This window comes from Schizophyllum commune, assembly GCF_000143185.2.
Source record: "Schizophyllum commune H4-8 unplaced genomic scaffold SCHCOscaffold_9, whole genome shotgun sequence".
NCBI classification, from domain to species: domain Eukaryota; kingdom Fungi; phylum Basidiomycota; class Agaricomycetes; order Agaricales; family Schizophyllaceae; genus Schizophyllum; species Schizophyllum commune.
Window position 1 is genome coordinate 800354 of NW_026089546.1, and position 17901 is coordinate 818254.

General features: G+C 58.3%; 7 protein-coding genes across 7 annotated transcripts; 2 read left to right on the plus strand and 5 right to left on the minus strand.

Moving 5' to 3' along the window:
* Nucleotides 1-82: 82 nt before the first annotated feature.
* Nucleotides 83-718, plus strand: SCHCODRAFT_02633980 (uncharacterized protein; the record flags this gene model as incomplete). Its single annotated transcript, XM_003029242.2, has 3 exons — nt 83-254; nt 305-391; nt 443-718. The coding sequence occupies 2 exons, from the start codon at nt 83-85 to the stop codon at nt 349-351; spliced, it is 219 nt and encodes a 72-aa protein (XP_003029288.1). The 3' UTR covers nt 352-391; nt 443-718.
* A 370-nt stretch (nt 719-1088) lies between these two features.
* SCHCODRAFT_02633983 (uncharacterized protein) lies at nt 1089-2697 on the minus strand. Its single transcript, XM_003029643.2, has 4 exons — nt 2331-2697; nt 2164-2281; nt 1540-2113; nt 1089-1490 (listed from the first exon to the last, which is right to left on the minus strand). The coding sequence occupies exons 1-4, from the start codon at nt 2591-2593 to the stop codon at nt 1351-1353; spliced, it is 1095 nt and encodes a 364-aa protein (XP_003029689.1). The 5' UTR covers nt 2594-2697; the 3' UTR covers nt 1089-1350.
* A 323-nt stretch (nt 2698-3020) lies between these two features.
* SCHCODRAFT_02633989 (Acetamidase/Formamidase) lies at nt 3021-5772 on the plus strand. Its single transcript, XM_050345794.1, has 20 exons — nt 3021-3244; nt 3303-3316; nt 3369-3387; nt 3454-3473; nt 3527-3621; nt 3675-3785; nt 3856-3890; nt 3944-3980; nt 4036-4083; nt 4142-4216; nt 4304-4509; nt 4605-4700; nt 4756-4788; nt 4846-4956; nt 5014-5044; nt 5094-5176; nt 5231-5255; nt 5313-5362; nt 5418-5471; nt 5523-5772. The coding sequence occupies exons 1-20, from the start codon at nt 3200-3202 to the stop codon at nt 5598-5600; spliced, it is 1266 nt and encodes a 421-aa protein (XP_050198776.1). The 5' UTR covers nt 3021-3199; the 3' UTR covers nt 5601-5772.
* Nucleotides 5773-6613: 841 nt separating this feature from the next.
* Nucleotides 6614-10473, minus strand: SCHCODRAFT_02511288 (uncharacterized protein; the record flags this gene model as incomplete). Its single annotated transcript, XM_050343250.1, has 18 exons — nt 6614-6758; nt 6877-7254; nt 7296-7704; nt 7756-8136; nt 8185-8460; nt 8535-8748; nt 8797-8892; nt 8941-9073; nt 9130-9229; nt 9279-9319; nt 9369-9429; nt 9481-9499; nt 9547-9586; nt 9639-9753; nt 9818-10050; nt 10106-10165; nt 10276-10289; nt 10339-10473. The coding sequence occupies 18 exons, from the start codon at nt 10471-10473 to the stop codon at nt 6614-6616; spliced, it is 2850 nt and encodes a 949-aa protein (XP_050198777.1).
* Nucleotides 10474-10645: 172 nt separating this feature from the next.
* On the minus strand, nt 10646-11390 carry SCHCODRAFT_02363554 (uncharacterized protein). Its single transcript, XM_050342480.1, has 2 exons — nt 10939-11390; nt 10646-10861 (listed from the first exon to the last, which is right to left on the minus strand). Exons 1-2 carry the CDS (start codon nt 11280-11282, stop codon nt 10747-10749), a joined length of 459 nt encoding a protein of 152 aa, XP_050198778.1. The 5' UTR covers nt 11283-11390; the 3' UTR covers nt 10646-10746.
* A 267-nt stretch (nt 11391-11657) lies between these two features.
* SCHCODRAFT_02585394 (uncharacterized protein) lies at nt 11658-15804 on the minus strand. The gene is made up of 3 exons (XM_003029645.3): nt 15334-15804; nt 13756-15284; nt 11658-13703 (listed from the first exon to the last, which is right to left on the minus strand). Exons 1-3 carry the CDS (start codon nt 15606-15608, stop codon nt 12097-12099), a joined length of 3411 nt encoding a protein of 1136 aa, XP_003029691.1. The 5' UTR covers nt 15609-15804; the 3' UTR covers nt 11658-12096.
* Nucleotides 15805-16140: 336 nt separating this feature from the next.
* SCHCODRAFT_02510424 (uncharacterized protein) lies at nt 16141-17019 on the minus strand (the record flags this gene model as incomplete). Its single annotated transcript, XM_003029646.2, has 3 exons — nt 16141-16229; nt 16280-16898; nt 16945-17019. The coding sequence occupies 3 exons, from the start codon at nt 17017-17019 to the stop codon at nt 16141-16143; spliced, it is 783 nt and encodes a 260-aa protein (XP_003029692.1).
* Nucleotides 17020-17901: the final 882 nt, after the last annotated feature.

The following is a 17901-nucleotide window of genomic DNA, read 5'->3' on the forward strand; positions in this document are numbered from 1 at the left end:
TGGAGCGCCTGCTGCCCCCATTTTTCCCCACCACACAACTGCACCTTCGCAACCAACTACGCCTTCCTCATCACCACCAACAATGACGCTCGCAACACCCGAGGCCCGCGCCCAGTACTCGCACCAGCTTGCGATGTACACTCTCCGCCAGTTCGTCGAGGCGCGCAAATCCCTGGACTTGGATCGGGACGCGAAGAGGAAGCTTCCCCCATCGCATGCGCGCGATCCGCGAGCGATGCAGGCGCTTCAGAATGGTGCATACACTTGATCACTCCATCTCATAACCTCCCTTACACCCCAACAGAACGAGCCGCATTGAAGGGCACTCGCCAAGTGCGCGCAACGTCATGAGTGCTCTCCTCCATATACCTCTCGTCGTAATTTATACAAGGTGCGCTCTCCCCCTCTTGCCCCCTGCCAACTTCGCTCACATCCTCCCCAGGGACAGCATCGCACCATGACCTGTTCTCCTGCACTCGCATATCTCGCATCTTGTCTGTATTATAGTTTGCATACCACCTTGCTCTCATACGTATACTCGCAACACCCGTCTTAGCGAACGCTACGCACTACATAGCCACGGCCGCTTTCGCATGTACCGCATACTTACAACACCATCCATAGACCGAGCCCGCCCAGCCGGCTCTGCGATATAATATACTCACACACTGGGTGGCAAGGGCGCCTCACAAAGCCCTTCCCAGTCGTTTTCGCTCTCGTTCCTCCCCGCAGCGCCGCGATCTTCTGCCACTACAAATCGCGCTCTTCCTGCCTACAAATCGTGACGCAAGTCTGACCATTGCCGACATCCGAATCCATGACGCAAGGATTTTCGCGGGCACATATTCGGCGATACACAGGCGGTAGGCACTTGCCCTGAATGACGAGGGCTGCGAAATGGGGTTCGAGAACCACGAAATGGTGGCCCAGCGTCGCATAGCCGAGTATGCCCCGCTCCGCTGGCACTGGGAGGACAGATCATTTGTAGGCGATGCACAGCTGGCGCGAGAAGCAGCTGTGCAGAGACGAATGCAACTGCTGCGAGACGAATGCAGCTGCGACTGGCTCGGTCAGACGACAACGACATGGGAGTGGCAAGCGGTAGAATCTCCGTCGGCGCGACTGTACACCCATTGCGAACGTGAGTTATGTAGACCCAGGGTATCACCATAATATAGGCCGCGAACAAATACAAGCATTATTATCCTCTTTCGGTCCCCTTGTCGTCTTCTACTAAAGCCGGAAGCTAGACGCTTGTCGCTTGACCGGCTTGCCATCTCTCACCAGCCAGCTTGCCACCCCTCCGTTGGTCGGCCTGCCTGCAGTCTCGCTCGACCAGCTCGACACCTCTCACTTCGCCGGCTTGACGCCCTTGTCCTCTGTCTCGAACGGGTTCTCCGCGTATTCCAGGTCGTCATCGTCGTCCGACGGTTTCGGCGACGGATCGCGGACCAGGGAGACCGGGCGCTTGGGGAGGATGCCGAGTTTGCCTTGGGGGATGTCAGTCGAGTGCAGACAACCTTCGAACCAGATACCCACCACCGTCTATGGGCCGCGAACTGCGGCTCGTGGGGCGAGGCGCGGGCGATGGTGAAGGCGATACATCGTAGCCCTGCGAGGAGCGCCCTGCCTCTGCAGGAGGACTTCCCAAACGGATTGGTTCCGAGTCCTCGTAGTGCGCAGCCGCAGCCTCATGCGACCGCCGCGCGCTCGACTCTTGCGATCTCCTGTACGGCTGATAGTTTGCGTTCGGCGACGCCGCCCACTGCGCTTGCTGCTGCTGCTGCTGGGGCGCCTGCGATCCAGACGCACCACCACCGCTGTTGTTTGTATCCAGCTCCTGGATCTTCGCCTTCACCTTCGAGAAGAGGCTGCCAAGAGTCTTCCCGGCGGTCTCGCCGAACTGCTTGACCTGCGCCTGGATGTCGGACATCGTGTCGTTCCCGCTATTCGGCGCGTTGTTCGTGCCACCGGGGCCAGACTGGGGTTGCCAGCCGGAGTTGGCGTAGCGGGACTGCTGCTGCTCGTAGTACATGGCGGCGGCGCGGTCGTTGGCTTCTTGCTCCTCAAGCATGAGTCGGCGGGCGAATTCCGCGTCGAGATCTTCTTGCGTCTGTGCGGGGAATTAGGAACGTGGGGATGTGCGGGTGTGCATGCACGTACTTGTGGGCGCGAGGGAGCTTCTGGTGCTTGCGTTCCCTTGTATTCTGGATCGCTCATACCAAGCAGCATGTCGATGGCGCGGTCCTGATTGCCATTGACAGAGTCAAGTACGGACAGCCTGCAAGTATCTTAGAGTGGGCGAAGTTGAGGGGAATGTCAGTACGCACAAGATCTGGTCATCGAAGTCGGGGAACATCGCCTTCAGTGCGGCAACTCGAGGGTCTGCTGGCGGCTCAGTTTGCCCCGTCGGCGGCGCATGCTGCGGCTCAGTCATAGATGCAGGGGGAGGGGAGTCCGGCCCATCAAAAGGATTTGCGATGGCAGGCGCGACAGCAGTGGGGATCGCCGGAGGCGGGGGAGATGGCGAGCTGGCAGACGGCATCGCAGGCGATTCCGGGCGGCGTTCGGGGAGAGTGGGTGGGGAAGACATGGTTAGATAGCCCTCTCTTAGAGGCGTATATGTAGGAGAGAGGGAAACAGGAGGATGGTCGGCGCAGTCGTGGAGGCGGTGGCGAGCAACCTTGGAGGCACAGCAACCATCGTCCTGACTCCTGACATCATCGCGAAGTCGTAATGGAGATCACTAGGGCCGGCAGTTGCCGGCGCACGTTGGACTTGACCTCCATCCGGACTCAAGGGAATCGAAGGCTCGACGTCGCGTCTCTATGCATGCCCGTAATACGGCGGCCTTCGAGGATACAAGCGCGGCTGCGTCACTATATTGTTCTCCCCCAAGACTGAGCTCTGCAAAGTTCTACCAGAGGCTCTCACCATAAATCGAGCAAGCCATATCTCTTTCTCCACCGCAGGTCTCGTGTTTCGATCCTATCTCAGCCAAGATAGCCACGACCATCTCCCGCGAGACTGCCGGCTGCCTGAGCTCAGAAGCTTGGCCGCTGCATACAACGATGCCGTGACCGCAGTTCCCATGCTTATCGCTGATCTGGCGCCTATAAAACGAGGAGCGCCACGCTATCTATGCTCTTCGACGATTGCCATATAACATTCCAGCCACCTGAACTAGCGACGTGCGTCCATGGCCACGAAGGAGAACTCAGTAGCCCACCCTACGCTTGTGCAGGTATGTCCTGCGTGTACAGTTCTCACTCGATCGAATTAACCGGTTGACCTGTTTACAGGTTGACCCTTTCGTGTAAGGCTAAGATCACCACTCTTTCGAACCAGTCATTGACCTCTACTGATAGCCCAGCGGATCAGCAGAAGGTACGTCCAACCGAGAATGAATAACACCGAGTCCCCATGACCTAACTGTGCTCCAATCAATCGCAGGGTCTTCACAATCGCTGGCAGTCAGTGCAGCTCTGTAGTCGCACGTACACTTGCATCTAACTCCGCAATGCAGCCCTGACATTCCCCCGTTTGCCACCGTCAAGCCCGGCCAGGTCTTCAAGTTAGAGTGCGTCGATTGGACGGGAGCGCAAATTGGGAACAATGATTGTAGGCCCTCGTTTTCTCCAGCCGCACGAAACTGATGTTGATGCATATCCTAGTCAGCGACGACATCAAGAACGTCGACCTCACCAAGATTCACAACTTATCTGGACCCATCGGCGTTGAGGGCGCGGAACCTGGCGACTGTCTTGTGGTCGATATTCTCGATGGTAATCCCCGCAGTCTTCCATATCATGCTCGGAGCCCTTCTGCCGGTTACTTGATTTAACTCTTTCTCAGTCACGCCATTCGAGAAGATGCCCTGGGGCTACACGGTAAAATGACCTGTCCACTAGATTCCTAATAACCGTGCGCTCATGAAAAGCAGGGCATCTTCGAGCTGGAGAACGGCGGTGGGCTTTTCGGTGAGCTTCCTATTGTTTTGATTTGTCAATTAGCCGTTTACAGTGCCCATAACAGCTCGTGAGTTCAGCAGCAAAGCCGCGAAGGCTATCTGGGACTTCGAAGGTACACTCAGAGGAAGACGGTCCTACACAATACTTACTGGCAATCGTTCCTCTTCAAGGCGTCTACGCTACCTCCCGCCACATCCCCGGTGTCCGTTTCGCTGGCGTGAGCCATCCAGGACTGATTGGGACGGGTAAGCGCCTTATATCCCCTTTACGCTCGCTGTCCTCGCCATACATTCTCCTTCCTGCTCAAGGGCTTCACTAACCCTTCCGTCCAGCACCTTCTCCCGAACTGCTCGCCACCTGGAACGCGCGCGAGACCGGGCTCATCGAGGCACACGCCAACTCCGTCCCGCCCGTCGCCTTCGCACCCAACCCCAACGGCGCCTACGTAGGCCAAGACCTCGATATCAGGGTTCGGGACAAGGTCGCGAGGGAGGGCGCGAGGACGATTCCGGGGAGGGAGCATGGGGGGAATTGTGACGTGAGTGGAAAGGGTTGTTTGTGTGCGGCATGAGATGAGATGGAGGTGTATGATGGAGGATTGGAGAAGGGAGTGCTGACGATGACGCTTCATAGATCAAGAACCTCTCCAAGGGCTCCCGTTGCTACTTCCCCGTCTTCGTCAAAGGCGCGAATCTCTCCGTTGGCGATCTGCACTTCTCGCAGGGTGACGTGCGTGCTACGGATCTTCTACGTTCCTAAACTCTTACTGATCCCTTCTCAATAGGGCGAGATGACCTTCTGCGGGGCCATCGAAATGGTAGGGGCGCCGTACTGACTGGCTTAATAGATATCGTCAAATGACAACACCCCTCAGGCCGGCATCATCACCCTCAAGACCTCCATCATCAAGGGCGGCGTTGAGAAATTCGCGCTCAAGCAGCCTATCTTCATGCCTTCGCCTGTTGATCCGCTGTATTCGCAGAAGGTTAGCTCGCCGGCTTTTCCTCTCCGACGCACTGCTGAACGGACTATACCCTCGTAGCTCATCTTTGAGGGGATCAGCGTCGACATCCGTGCGTCTATACCTCTCCATCACAGTGTTTCTACTGACGTGTCTTGCAGATGGTGACGGCAAGCAGTACAACATGGACGCGACCGTCGCGTACAAGCAGGCCGCGCTTAACGCCATCGCCTACCTGATGAAGGTGCGGCGCCCTCATCCGCCACTTGGATAAGCCTGACTGACGCGCTGAATTAAGCTGGGCTACTCTCGCGAGCAGGCTTGTAAGTTATCACTGCAAGGAAGTATCAGACCTTTGATTGAGCACAATCATCCTCTAGACTTGCTCCTCTCGGCCGCACCGGTCGAGAGCCATGTCGGCGCCATAGTTGTAAGCTTGATGGTTCTCCCTCCCATTGCAATCCATCAACATTCACGCCCTGCAGGACTCGCCAAACGCCTGCGTCACGTTGGCCATACCCACAGGAATCTTCGACTTCGTACGTCGCCTGCTTACTCTGCCTTGAATCCCTCTAACCCTTTCTCTACAGGACATCCTTCCCAAGGAAGAGGGCCTCACCTTGCGACACCTCGGAAAGTGCGCCACCCGCAGCGACGGCGTCGTCTGAGGAAAGGCTCGCTTTTATCATCCTTGGCGCTTCGAGTTCGACGTGTCCTCGTCCGTCCTACTTCCTTATATCCAACACCCAATGGCTCGCAAAATCTAGTCTTTTGCAAGTAAATGTACAACACCAAAGGAATAAACGAACGTGGAAATGATATAGCGATGTACAGCTGCGGACATCACTGATGGACCTGCCCCATTTGGGGATATCGCCGTGGTGGGTGTTGCGCGAGCTCGGACGACCTTGAAAACCTCACAGAACGGTAGAGCGCCATCGAAAACCCCCGTCTACATACCCGTTTTGTGGGCCCCTCCACCAACTCGTCATGAAACGTGCGAAGGGTCCCTAGGTGGCCTAACATACGGTACCTCCAATGCCTCGGGCCACTCTGACCCGCCTCACACGAGACTTCGCAGTTGGGGGTTTCTCGCCGCGCTCTACCGTTCTGTGAAGGAGCTGTAACTTTCCGAGCTCGCGCAACACCCACCACGGCGATATCCCCAAATGGGGCAGGTCCATCAGTGATGTCCGCAGCCGTACTTGTACACAAGAAGCCCTCTCCCTCACGCCACACTGGTATATCTACATATACTGTACAAGCGCCGGAGCCCACCCAACGCTGAAGGCAGTTTGCAACTCGCCACGGCAACGCGCCTGGAGCGCGCCGCGTAACGAGTCTGTCACTCGCCACGAAAGCAAAAACGAATAAAGACGAAAAACGAAAACAAGAACACGACGAACAGAAGGCCGGTGCGCGATATAAGTACAAGGTCTAGAACCTGGAAACGAGCGGCGGTATAGTTTGTTGTGTTGTGCTGTGTTCTGGGTATCGACTGCATGAAGGGGAAAGCGAAGACGGTCGAGACATGGGGATGGCAGACAGGCCAAGGTGGCGAAAGAGGTGGAAGGAACGGCGGAAACCCGGCAAGAGGAATGGTGGCTACGCAAGTGGAAGGAGTGTAGGGATGCGTAGGTCTAGTCGGGATGGCGAAGAAGGTCGGAAACAGGAGAAGGGATTACGACTTCTGCGTAACGCTCAAGCGGTACGGACCACCACATGTCTGCGTGCTGTCACCAGCACACTTAGACGAGCACTGGCTAGCAGCCACGACTGCGCCAGTCGCGCCATTTGAAAACGCGTTGCCACAATAGCATTGGTTCCTGCAAGTGATGGTCAGCTTGTCTGATTCTGGAAGCCCGGATCCGCCCCCACCACCACCACCACCACAACAACAACAACGGCACAAGGAACGCATCGCAAGTAAAGAAATCCACTCACCCATACTCCGTCCCCGAAATCGTAAAGCTCCCCTGATCACACAACGCCTGACACACCGCCGGCGTCATATTCGACTGCGTGTACGACGAGCCCGTCAACGCGCGCGCCCCGCTCGCCTCCGCCACGCAGCCGACCGTCTTCCACGTCTTCGTAGTCGAACTCGGCGTAGTTGAACTACTGGTGGTCGTGGGCGTGGTGGACGTGGCAGGCACACTCGAAGTCGTCCCGGAACCAATGTTGGCCTGGTAGTAGAGGTTCAAACGATACGCCGCTCCGCACTTCTCCGCCGCATTGCCCGCGCAATTGACGGAGCAGACGCTGGGGTCGAGTACGTTGCCAGTAGCACCGTTGGATAGGGCATTGCCGCAGTAGCCTGGACTACAGTCAGGTGAAGCCTAAAGTTGTTGAGAAGGAGATACGCACATTCATTCCCATACTCCACACCCGCATAGTGGTACCCCGAACAGAGCGTCTGACAATACTCAACCGTCATATTACTCGTCTGATATGACGCCGACGTCAACGCGCGCCCACTGCTGGCCTCCGCCACACAGCCAACGGCCGCGAAGCCACGCGCAGTCGAAGTCGGCGCAGAACTCGACGTCGTCGAGGATACTGTGGTAGACCGGGAGGTTGTGGCCGTGCTGGATGCCGCTGACGAGGTAGGCGCCGCGCTGGTCGACGCCGGCGGATTGGCCTGGTAGTAGAGCATCAACTTGTACGCCGCGCCACACTTCTCCGCCGAGTTGCCTGCACACGCCGAAGAGCATTGGGACGAGTCGACCGTGCTGGTCGTCGCGCCGTTGGAGAGCGCGTTGCCGCAGTAACCTGGATGTTGCTTCAGTCAATGCACTATATCCACAATAGGCCAGTACTCACACTCGCTCCCATACTCCGTCCCAGCATACTTATATCCCCTACACAGCGACTGACAATACTCCGTCGTCATATTTCCGAGATTGTACGACGCGCTCGTTAGCGCCCGGCCGCCACTGGGCTCGTTGATGCAGCCAACCAGCGCGAAGCCAGTGCCCGTCGGCGCAGCAGAGGAAGACGTGGCGGAGGAGGTCGCCGAGCTCGTCACGGTCGATGGAGCGGCAGGGCTCGAGGTCGTCGTCGGGATGTTCGCCTGGTAGTACAAGCTCAACTTGTACGCCGCACCACACTTCTCCGCAGAGTTACCCGCGCAGGTGGAAGAGCACTGCGAGGCGGCGACAGTAGTCGTAGTCGCGCCATTGGCAAGCGAGTTGCCGCAGTAACCTACAAGCTGTCAGCTCCTCGTCAAAAGAGGGCGCCAGCCCAACTCACATTCACTCCCATACTCCGTACCCGCGTACTTGAAGCCTGAGCACAGAGTATTGCAGTACTCGATCGTCATGTTGTTGAGGTTGTAAGACGCGCCAGTGAGCGCACGCCCACCACTCGGCTCGTTGATACACCCAACAGACGTGAAGCCAGTCGCCGTCGAGGTTGACGACGCCGAAGACGAAGTAGAGGTTGGTGTCGTCGAACCAGACGAAGACGAGGAGCTGGTCGGCGTGGTCACCACAGCTCGAGCAGACCCGACCCAAGCGTTGTAGTTATCTGCATCGCCCGTCAGCCTCACATTCCCTTCACCGTAACTCGTTTTTCTCTCTCGAAACCAGAAAGATACTCACACGTCGCCGGATTCGTCACATACGTATAGTCCGTCGGCGTATAATTGATGATCGTCTGCGAATTGCGGACCATCGTCACCGTCATCTGCCCGGGAGAGAGCGGCGTCAGTAGCTTCGTGATGCCCGCGCCGACGGTCGTCGTGTTCGACGAGCTGCCGCAGCGAATGGTGACGGTGGCCTGCCCGGTGGAGAAAACGACGGCCCACATGGCGTCCTGGGAGATTGTCAGCAAGACGGGGGAGTGAGGGAAAGAAAGACATACGGTAGCCCAGTCGTAGCCCGTGGGTCTCCCAAGACTGTCAGAAGACGCGGTGGCACCAGCGGGGTGCGGCCTCGCCCAGAAGTAGATGACGTCGCTCTGCGAACTCGTCAATACGATCGCCTCGGGCGGCGTTCTGCTACTCACAGTGACCGCAGGATAAGCACCCGATTTGAACGCCTGGATGTAGTACAAGTTCATGTCCATCCACGCCGTGTGCGGGTAGCCGTTGACCCAGTTCGTGCCGGCCGGCTGGTCCGTGGTGCGAATGGGGCCCATGCTGTAGAATACGGTCAGCTTTACTGCGTACGAGTCCTTGATTATGGCAGCACATACTAGTGAGACTCGCCCCAATCATTCCAGGTCTGGATCTCGATGAAGTTCATACGGCTGCGCATAGCCATCAACTGGTCCCAGCGGTTGTTGAGCAGCCAGTCTGCGAAGGGTTGAAAAGGCGATGAGGATACATTGGGAAGTCAGCTCACCATCGCCACGATAGTACTGGTTCTTGTAACTGTAGTGCGTGCTATTGACGGAGTCAATTGGAGTGGGCGCAGGGAAGAGCAGCGACTCACTAGAACCATGGGCTGACACCGGCAGCGTAGCGGCCAGGAGTAGAGCCGAGCTGACTATAGTCTACATGCTTTGAGCAACAAGATAGGTGAATGGACATCGAGATCAACGTACAATAATCATCGTCACTCGTCTGTGACAGGTTAGCGGATGTATGCGCATGAACCACGAAGGACTCACGTTTTTGTCATAGTCGCCCTGTGGCCACGAACATCCCCAGCTGGCACAATGTATGAGTGCATGTACAATGTCATCGCAGTGATTCTACGCACCAGAACCACGAATCCAAAACGGGCCACTGATTGAAACTACCCTCCAAGCCTTCGATGAACGGCATAAGATAACCGTTCGTCTGCGTCTTGATCGACTGCCACCCGGAGTTGCCCACTGCAAACACGTCGCGCCCGTCAGCCACCTCGCAACGCACGCGGATCATGAACCCGCCACTTACGACACCCGCCCAGGAAGCTGCTGATGAACACCTTGTTGTTGTACTTGAACTGGTTCGGGTGGTTCGCATACTGGTTGACGAGGGAGACGGTCTGGTCGACGGAGCAGGCGAAGGAGGAGTAGTCGAAGGAGAAGAAGAGCTTGATGCTGCCGACGGCCTGTGCAGCCGCGTAGGCAGAGGCGATCTGGCCGGGCTGCCAGGAGTCACTGCCGAGGTTGAGGGCGACGGCGTCGCTGCGCAGAGAGGATGTCAGCAGGGAGCTAGGGGAACGAGGCGATAGGCACGCACACGCCAGTGGCTTGGATGTTGGCAAAGTCGGTCTGCCAGTCACCCTGGGTGTACGAGTAGCTGCGGGCAGGTCAGTCTGTGTCGGCGAGGATGAGGACAGGCGACGTACGTGTCTGGTTGAGGATTAGGGCAGATAAGCGTTTGTGCGCCAAGAGGGACGGATAGATGACTTACTTCCTACGATCTGCAACGACGAGTCAGCAAGTTGGAAAATCTACACGAAGGCAACGTACGTGGTGCATAAACACATATTTCGTGCCGTCCCGCTTCTCCAACTCGAACGTGGTGGCGTTCCCGGTGTCGATGGGCGCGTGCTGCGCCGCGACATGGTGGTCCGTCTCTCTAGAGAAAAGCGACCGGACGGTCATGCGAGCCGATACCGAAGCCGAACATAGCAAAAAGGATAGCAAAGGCGCTGCGACTCCCGAAGAAAAGCGCATCGCGTAAGAGCGAATAAGACGAATCGCACGCTAGAGTGCGCCGCCGGCTGTGTCTAGTAGGAAAGCGAGCGAGGGAAGAATAGCAGGGCGAGAAGAATAGCAGATGTGCGACGCGGACGAGTGGGCGGGCGGGGACAAGGAGGGCGGGAAGGCGGTCGGGCGATAGCGCGCCTGTCATATTATACTCGGGCGGGAGGTCTCTTATGAGACATAGGAGGCAGCTGTCGCGCAGTCTTGCTGGAGCCGCCGCCACGATCGGCCCCGACCTAAAAACCGTAATCTGCCCTCCCGGGAGCGGTTCCTGAGAGCGCCCGCCCTGAACACCGGCGAATTAGGCAGTCTTTCAGGACTCAGGGCAGCGGGAGCATCAGCTACTCGAACCGTCACACTCACGTGGCCGCGTTCGTGACTCTGCCCGACCGCCGTTGGAACATCATAGCGTCGCGAGTAGTACCCTTACGAGCGCGGGAATCAGCCCCAGGAGGACGTGGATACGATGGTAACCCGCCGTTGTCGGTGGCGGAAGCGACTAGGACCTCTGACCCCGAGTTTGTGGCAAAATCGAGGGTGGAGGTGACCGTAGGGAAAGCCCAAGAAAGTGCGATGCGCCGTATCTTCTGATGGCGGGCTCGAGGGATGCGGATATACGACAGGCATGGAGAGCCCGGAGGAGATTGTGACCAACAGTAGCTTGTACGACCATATGGGCTGGTTGCGTTGGTGAGGTTGACACCCATGCCATGCCCAGAGCAACCAGCAACGCAGGGAGGATCCGTCGAAGGCTCACGACAGTCAGAGGCCGTAAAGCGGCTTTGGGCATGCGTCGTTCCCCGTGTCGCTCGGAATGCGTTGAACAAGGTGAATCATCGTATTTCTGGACTTTGTCTCCTTCGAAAGCAGGTAAACATAGTCAACAGCGCAAGCGCAGCTGAGTCGGGGAGCATGGGAGGTCGATGCAGAGACCTGCGTGGGCGTCATGCGCATCCGCGGCGGAAGGAGGCAAAGTGCTGTTCCCACGGTTGTCTCGTAAATTGCCTCCATTGCCCGCCATCAGCCCGAGCGAGCCACGTGTGGGCTGTCGGGGATCTCCCCTGCTCGTTTATTTGAAACAATTTGTTGTATTCCGGGCATAATCATTGTGGTGGACCTCGTCCTCTACTTTACTCTCCCACCCCCATACTCGACCAAATGCATATAGCTACATTTCCACGTCGCCCAACCTCACAGACCCGAGTAATCATACAAAGAAACAGTCAAGGTGTGGGGGCAGGAAGAGCGGACAAGGTGAGAAGACAGGAAAGGGGATGATGAGGTGAAGGGGATGGGAAGAGGAAGAGGAAGAGAATCGGAAAGGTGGAAAAAGATGGAGCAGGGGAAAAGAGGAAAAGTGCACCGGTCAGATAGGGATAGGGATACATGGGGTAATTGAAGAATGCATTTCAGAACGGAAGATGGGAATATGTTGTTAGATAGATCGTAAATCGTCGTTTCCTTGGGTACTGCCGCCACTCCGGCATCTCTTTCACGTACGCTTGTAAACGTCGTCCACTTCTACTCATGAGGCGATCCAAAACTGGTGAGCGCAATGCATCCCAGCCACGCCATCTCCATAACCGTCCGCCCCACAGGGGTCAGCGTAATTTCGTCCGGCTTGCGCTCCCAGTCCTCCGGGATCGCCACGGGCACAGGCTCCGAGCGCACCGTGCAGAGATCGAACCGCACGAAGCCCTCCGGGTAGAACTCGACCCCCGCATCGCGGCTCGAGCACTGCCCGATCACAAACTCGTCCGTCATGCTTGGGTCGTGCCGCGACTTGCTCGCCTGCGGCATCGTGCGCAGCGCCTCTTCCAGTGGACCGAACACCGTCAGGCCCTCGTCGGGCACGCGCAGGCCCGAGCCCTGCAGCTCGTCGTGGAAGACGAGCCGGCCGGTGATGCGGAAGGAGGAGAGCAGGACGCTCTTGTCGTCCCGGTCTCGCCGCGCCTCACCGGAGCCGCGCGCCTTCTTGCTGTCACCCGGCGGCGGGTCACCCTCGTGCCAGGCGACGTAGTAGACGAGCAAGTAGAGCCGCTTGTCGTTAGGGATCTCGACGTCGCGCGGGGAGTCGCCCTCGGAGACGAAGTCCGTCTGGCTCGGCCAGAGCGGGAGGAGCATGAATAGTGAGTCTGCAGGGACGAACTCGAAGATGTCGACGTCGGCGCCTTGCGCGCGCGAGCCCTTGCGGGCCTTCGCTGCCTTCCGCTCTCGAGGTGTCTCAGGCAATAGCCCAATCGTCTTGAAGGACTTGCTGATTTGGTCCGTCGGGCCCTTGCTGTCGCGCTGATCGAGCTGCATCCAGTGAGGCGTATACGGAACGCTGTAGTTGCCCAGGCCGCCCGGCGTGATAGAGCGACCACGACGCAGGCGAGCGAAGATCTTCGACTCGCTCAGGTGCGGGCGAAGCATGTCGATCTGCGTGGTGTCCATCGTCGAGAAGGCCTCCGCGTGAGGCGTGCGTATCGGCATATCCTCATCGCTGTCCAGAGAGCTGCGAGGAGGCCGGCGGCGATCGCGGGCTCCTCGAGAGCTAGACCGAGGATTCGTGATCAACGTAGGGCGCGAGATATCCGCGGTGGAAATGCTCGCTGGAGGTGACGAGGGCTTAGAAGGCCCACCGCTGCTGCCAGGGGCCTTGGGATGTACCTTCGCCTTCTGCGTAGGCCTAGCAGGTGTGCTGTGTCGCTTGGCTTCTTTCGAGCGGTCGTGCGTGCGGCTCTTCTCCCTCGACAAAGAAGGTACCGGCGGCTTCGAGTCGTCGAGTAAGCCGTGAGCATCGAGCTGCCTCGTCGTGCGTGTGCTGGTATACATAGTCTGTACATGGCGGGGTGCAAGCATGATCTTCGCCGTAGCGTGTACCGAAACTGCACCGCTAGGTGTAGTACGAGCGATGCTTTCCACGACGGAGCGAGAGGAATGGGCAGACGCTGTCGGATGGAATGCAGCGGCATCATGGGCAGGCGTCTTCTTCTTGTATTTGCGGTTGATGGAGAAGGCGACTGCGCGAGAATGCTTGTGAATGTTGACGGGGGGTCCGTTTGCTGGACGCTTGTAGCGCGCATACTCGGTGCGGAAATGGCGAACGGCGACAAAGTGGGTATCATTCTTCGTGGTATCGCGTCCTAGAAAGGAGGTCAGTAATTTTGCGGCGGACGATGATCATGTAGCACGCACGAGGAGCAACGTTGCGAGACACCTTGAAGCACCCAAGCATCTCGTTCGTCCATATCTCCTCCGCACCCACAGGCATCCCTCGCCACACCTTCTTGTCCTTATCCTTTTCTTTCTCCTTCGTCAGCGGCGTGCGCGGCCGTCGATGGTCAGTGCGAACAGTCCGATCGCTGGATATACTGTCCCGCGCGCCCTCCAGGCCGCCATCATCCGCGCGGTCCTTTCGGAAGGACCACACCCGCCGTTGCTCCGCGTCGCGCTCGCCACCCCAACCGCGGACGGCCTTTGTGAATGAGTCCGAGCCTAGCGCGCTGGCCGTGGTCGCCGTGCTGGGCCGCCGGCCGCCCCCACCAGGCGCAGTCCAGAAACGAGGTTTGGGCGCCGCCAACGAGTCGCCCTTCACCACATCGTCGAAGTCAAGGGTGGTGATACCCTTGCCGTAGCTCGACCAGCCGCCGAGGTCGAAGTCAAGGTCAATGGAAGGGCGCTGGGCTTCGGCGTGCGGATGAGTCGACGGGCCGGCTTGAGGGGCGTTGTCGTCTTGCCTGCCACCGATGGCTTTCCAGTCGAGTTCTGTGACGGGTGCGGTCGAGGATAGGGCATTCGGTGGACGGTTGAGGGACAGCATGCCCAGCTCGTCGTCCAAGCTGCGGCTAGGGCGTCGCGAAGACATGATCTCGTCGCCAGAAACTGTCGAGACGGATGGTCGAGGCGGGCTTTCCGCAGCTCCAGGTATGGCCATAGGCAGACTCCCGCGACGACCTGTGCTGGGATCCTGCGGTAGGCCGTCCCGCGAGCCAAAGACCGCCATGTCCCAGTCCTGTTCCGCCCGCCGACGTCGCTCCTCGTCCGACACGCCAGACACGCGATCGAAGATCTCTATATCGCCATCGTCAAAATCATCATCGCTGCTGAACTCAACCTCGCCCGAAGAAAAGGCGTGGTGGCTGCGCGGGTGATCGCTCTCGTAGTCGGTAACGCCGGTGCTGTAGGCCTTGACGCTGCTACTACTCGCGCTTGCACTGGCGCTCGCGGAAAGTGAGGTCGCGGAAGCGTTACGGGAGGAGTAGCCGAAGGTGCGGACGGAGGCGACGTCCGAGCTGGCGTGTGCGTGGTGGCTTCGAGAATCATGACTTTGAGGATCATCGGCGGCAGGGGTGGTTGCGTCGTCGTCGTCGGGATAATCCCAGGGCGCCTGCTCTCGAGAGGCGCGGTACAAGGGTGAACGCGAGCTCGATGGAACTAGGGACGGACGGGGCGTAAGGTCGAGCGGTTCATGGCTATCAGTTTCGAGCTCGTCCGGTGCTAAGGAAGTGGAGGGTGCGGGCTTGGTCGCGGGCGCGCCGAAGGAGAACGAGTGCAAGGAATTGTGCAAGTAGAGGTCATTGTTCGGCGTGTATGGGTCGTAGTGCGCGGTCGGTGCCGTCGCGGGTGGTGGGGGTAGCGGCCGCGAGGGCAATGGGGGTAGAGAAGAGGACGAAGCAGCCTTGCTCTTAAGCGATGTGGTGCTTGCACGTCTCTTCGTCGGCGAGCTACGATGCGGGTGAGTGTCGGGTGGCAACGAGCGCGCGGAGCACGTACGATATCGATTTCTTCCGCGGAGGTTCCGCAAGCTCTCCTAGCTGCGAGGGATCTACGATGCGTCTCCCAATGAGCTTCGACATCAGGTCGCCCTCGGCCTGTGGCTCGGCTGATGTACTGTGTAGCTCGGATTGCTGGAGGTCCAACCGCGCAAATGGCAGCCGCTGCGAGGGGAGAGATAGATGGCCCCCGGCGTGTGCGCCCTGATCACGCTCGCTGTCTCGCGAGTGCTGAGGAGTATGCTTGTCGGTCCGGGAGCTCCTCCGCCAGAGCATCAGCTAGAGCCGGCTAATAGATGGCTGTCCTGCTCCTTTGCGCTGCAAAAGACGGTGATCCTAGGTGCGCGCAACTCGGGCGTGGCCGCGGGCTCCAGCGGCGGTGCCGGCGGGGGTGTCTGAGACGACGCGGACGACGCGAGTGGCGACGAGAGGGGCGGACTGCAGCCGCTGTCGCCGTCGATGAGAAGGAGAAATCTCTGACAGCCCACACGTGGCATGGCCTGATGGCGGGCAGGACCCCTGATCAACGTTAGGGGAACCCCCATACCGGCTCATTTTTGTGGGTCTTTCTGCGTCCTTTTACCACAATTAATTGTCAACGTCGCGCGCAGGTCGTATACAAGTATACCTAGGCAGAGTACACTAACAGCTTGGTCAAACAGTCCCTAAGATGCGATAAGATGCGAAGGCTGAGTGAGAAGATAGTGAGTACTTGGGAATAGATAGTGTCAGTCAAATGGTAGACAGAACCCAATAGCTAGTAAGGTAGACAAAAGCGTCAGATGAGGCTCTCCCAACTCCCTATGATCTACGCTGTGGGAGGTTTGCCGTTCTCGATGAGATACAGCTCATGATTGAACAGATGAATCCACTCATTGAAGACAGACGGCAAGCAATCTGGCAAGTACGTCAGTCGTCGGATACCATCCAGTACGAAGTCGGCTTACAGTGCAAGCAATCCTTCCCTGGCTTCAGATGCGCGTCAGGCCGCTGCAGCGACATGTCCCAAATGTCGAGGTAGTACCATTGCGCATTCACCTCCTCCACCTCTACCCAATGCGGCTCGGAATCCGTCTTCGGTCGTCCCGAGTGCTGCTTGTGGTGGTGCCTCTGCCGCTCCTGCTCCTCCTTCTGTCGCCTGTCCAGCTCCTCCTGCGCGTCCGCCTTCCGCTGCTGCGCCGCGCGTTGCTGCTGCAACTCCGCGATGCGCTTCTTCCACAACTTGTTGTGCGGCACGAACAGGTCCCAGTCCCAACGTACTCTTTGTGAGAGCATCTCCTGGCGCATTTCGGGCGTCGTGATACGCGGGTCGTCGGCGAGAGCGATGAGCCGGTCGACGAGGTTACGTTCGCCAGCGTGCGCAGCTTCCAGGGATGTGTAGGGTTCGTCCTGGTTGTGGCAGGACGGGTGTCCTGGGGAGGTGGTGCGGTAGAAGATCTTGGTGCGAGCGATGGGCGAGAGTCTTGCAGCGTTGAGGTCGATCATGCGCGAGTAGGCTCGCTCGACTAAGCGCTGATCACCCAAATCCTTCGAGTGAGGTATCATCGGAAGCTCATGGCGAGACCACTGGGCATCGTCAGCATAGTCATCAGGAGTGAGACGGATGACTTACATGCGCACCAGCGTTGAGGATGATGATGGTGTCCTGATTCACGCTCTCCTCCTCGCCCTTGACGGGCGTCGCCATGTACTTGATGTGGTCCTCCCAGCCCTCCACCCGGCGGAAGTTGTTGATCCACTTGTATGTCGATGGCGCCTCCGTGATGGCACGAATGTCCTGCTCACCAAGAGTCATATGGTCCTCAAGCAATGTGAAGAATGGTCTTGACATGCGCGAGTCGGGTACGCCAGCCATCTTCTGCAGCTCCTTGGTGAATGGATGGCTAGGGCGTAGGACGAACTGTTCCGTGTTGGGCGTGCCAGCCAATCGCAGGTGCCCTGGATTGGACTCGAAGACGATGTCATATTGGCGGAAGGTGTAGTACATGGAGTGGAAGAATTGGCGCGAGAGGGAATCTGGCAATAAGAGTCGATAGAGATCACAGTATTTGTGCGCAACTACGCACCTCCAACCATGATCAACCCTCCCGGACTCTTCAGCAATCGCACGACGAAGGCCACAGGGTCGTAGTCAATCAACTTTCCCCGACTTGGCTCCCAATGGTAGTTCAGCAAGCGCGCGAGGCGCTCCCCCTCAAGTCGCTCCTTCTCCACTTCGTCTTCTATCGGATTGCCGTTCGCATCCCAGGGAACAGGGCATCCAGGCCACGGCGGCATCCACTTATTGGGATACACTCTGTGCACATCCTTGAGCGTCTTGAGCTTCTCGGTGTTTGGCACCCATCGGCCGGAGGAGCATTCTTCGCCAGCACACCACGGCGACTGTGGTGGAGGGTCGTGTTTCGGTGGCGGTGGCGGTGGTGGTGGAGGTGGTGGTGGAGGAGGGACATGCGCTTGCGCCGGGACGGTGTGTGCAGCAGCATGCGACTGCATATGCATTGACGCGACGTCTTCTGCATTCAGTGGGGACATAGGGTTGGCGTCCCAGATATCATACTGGAACGGCGTG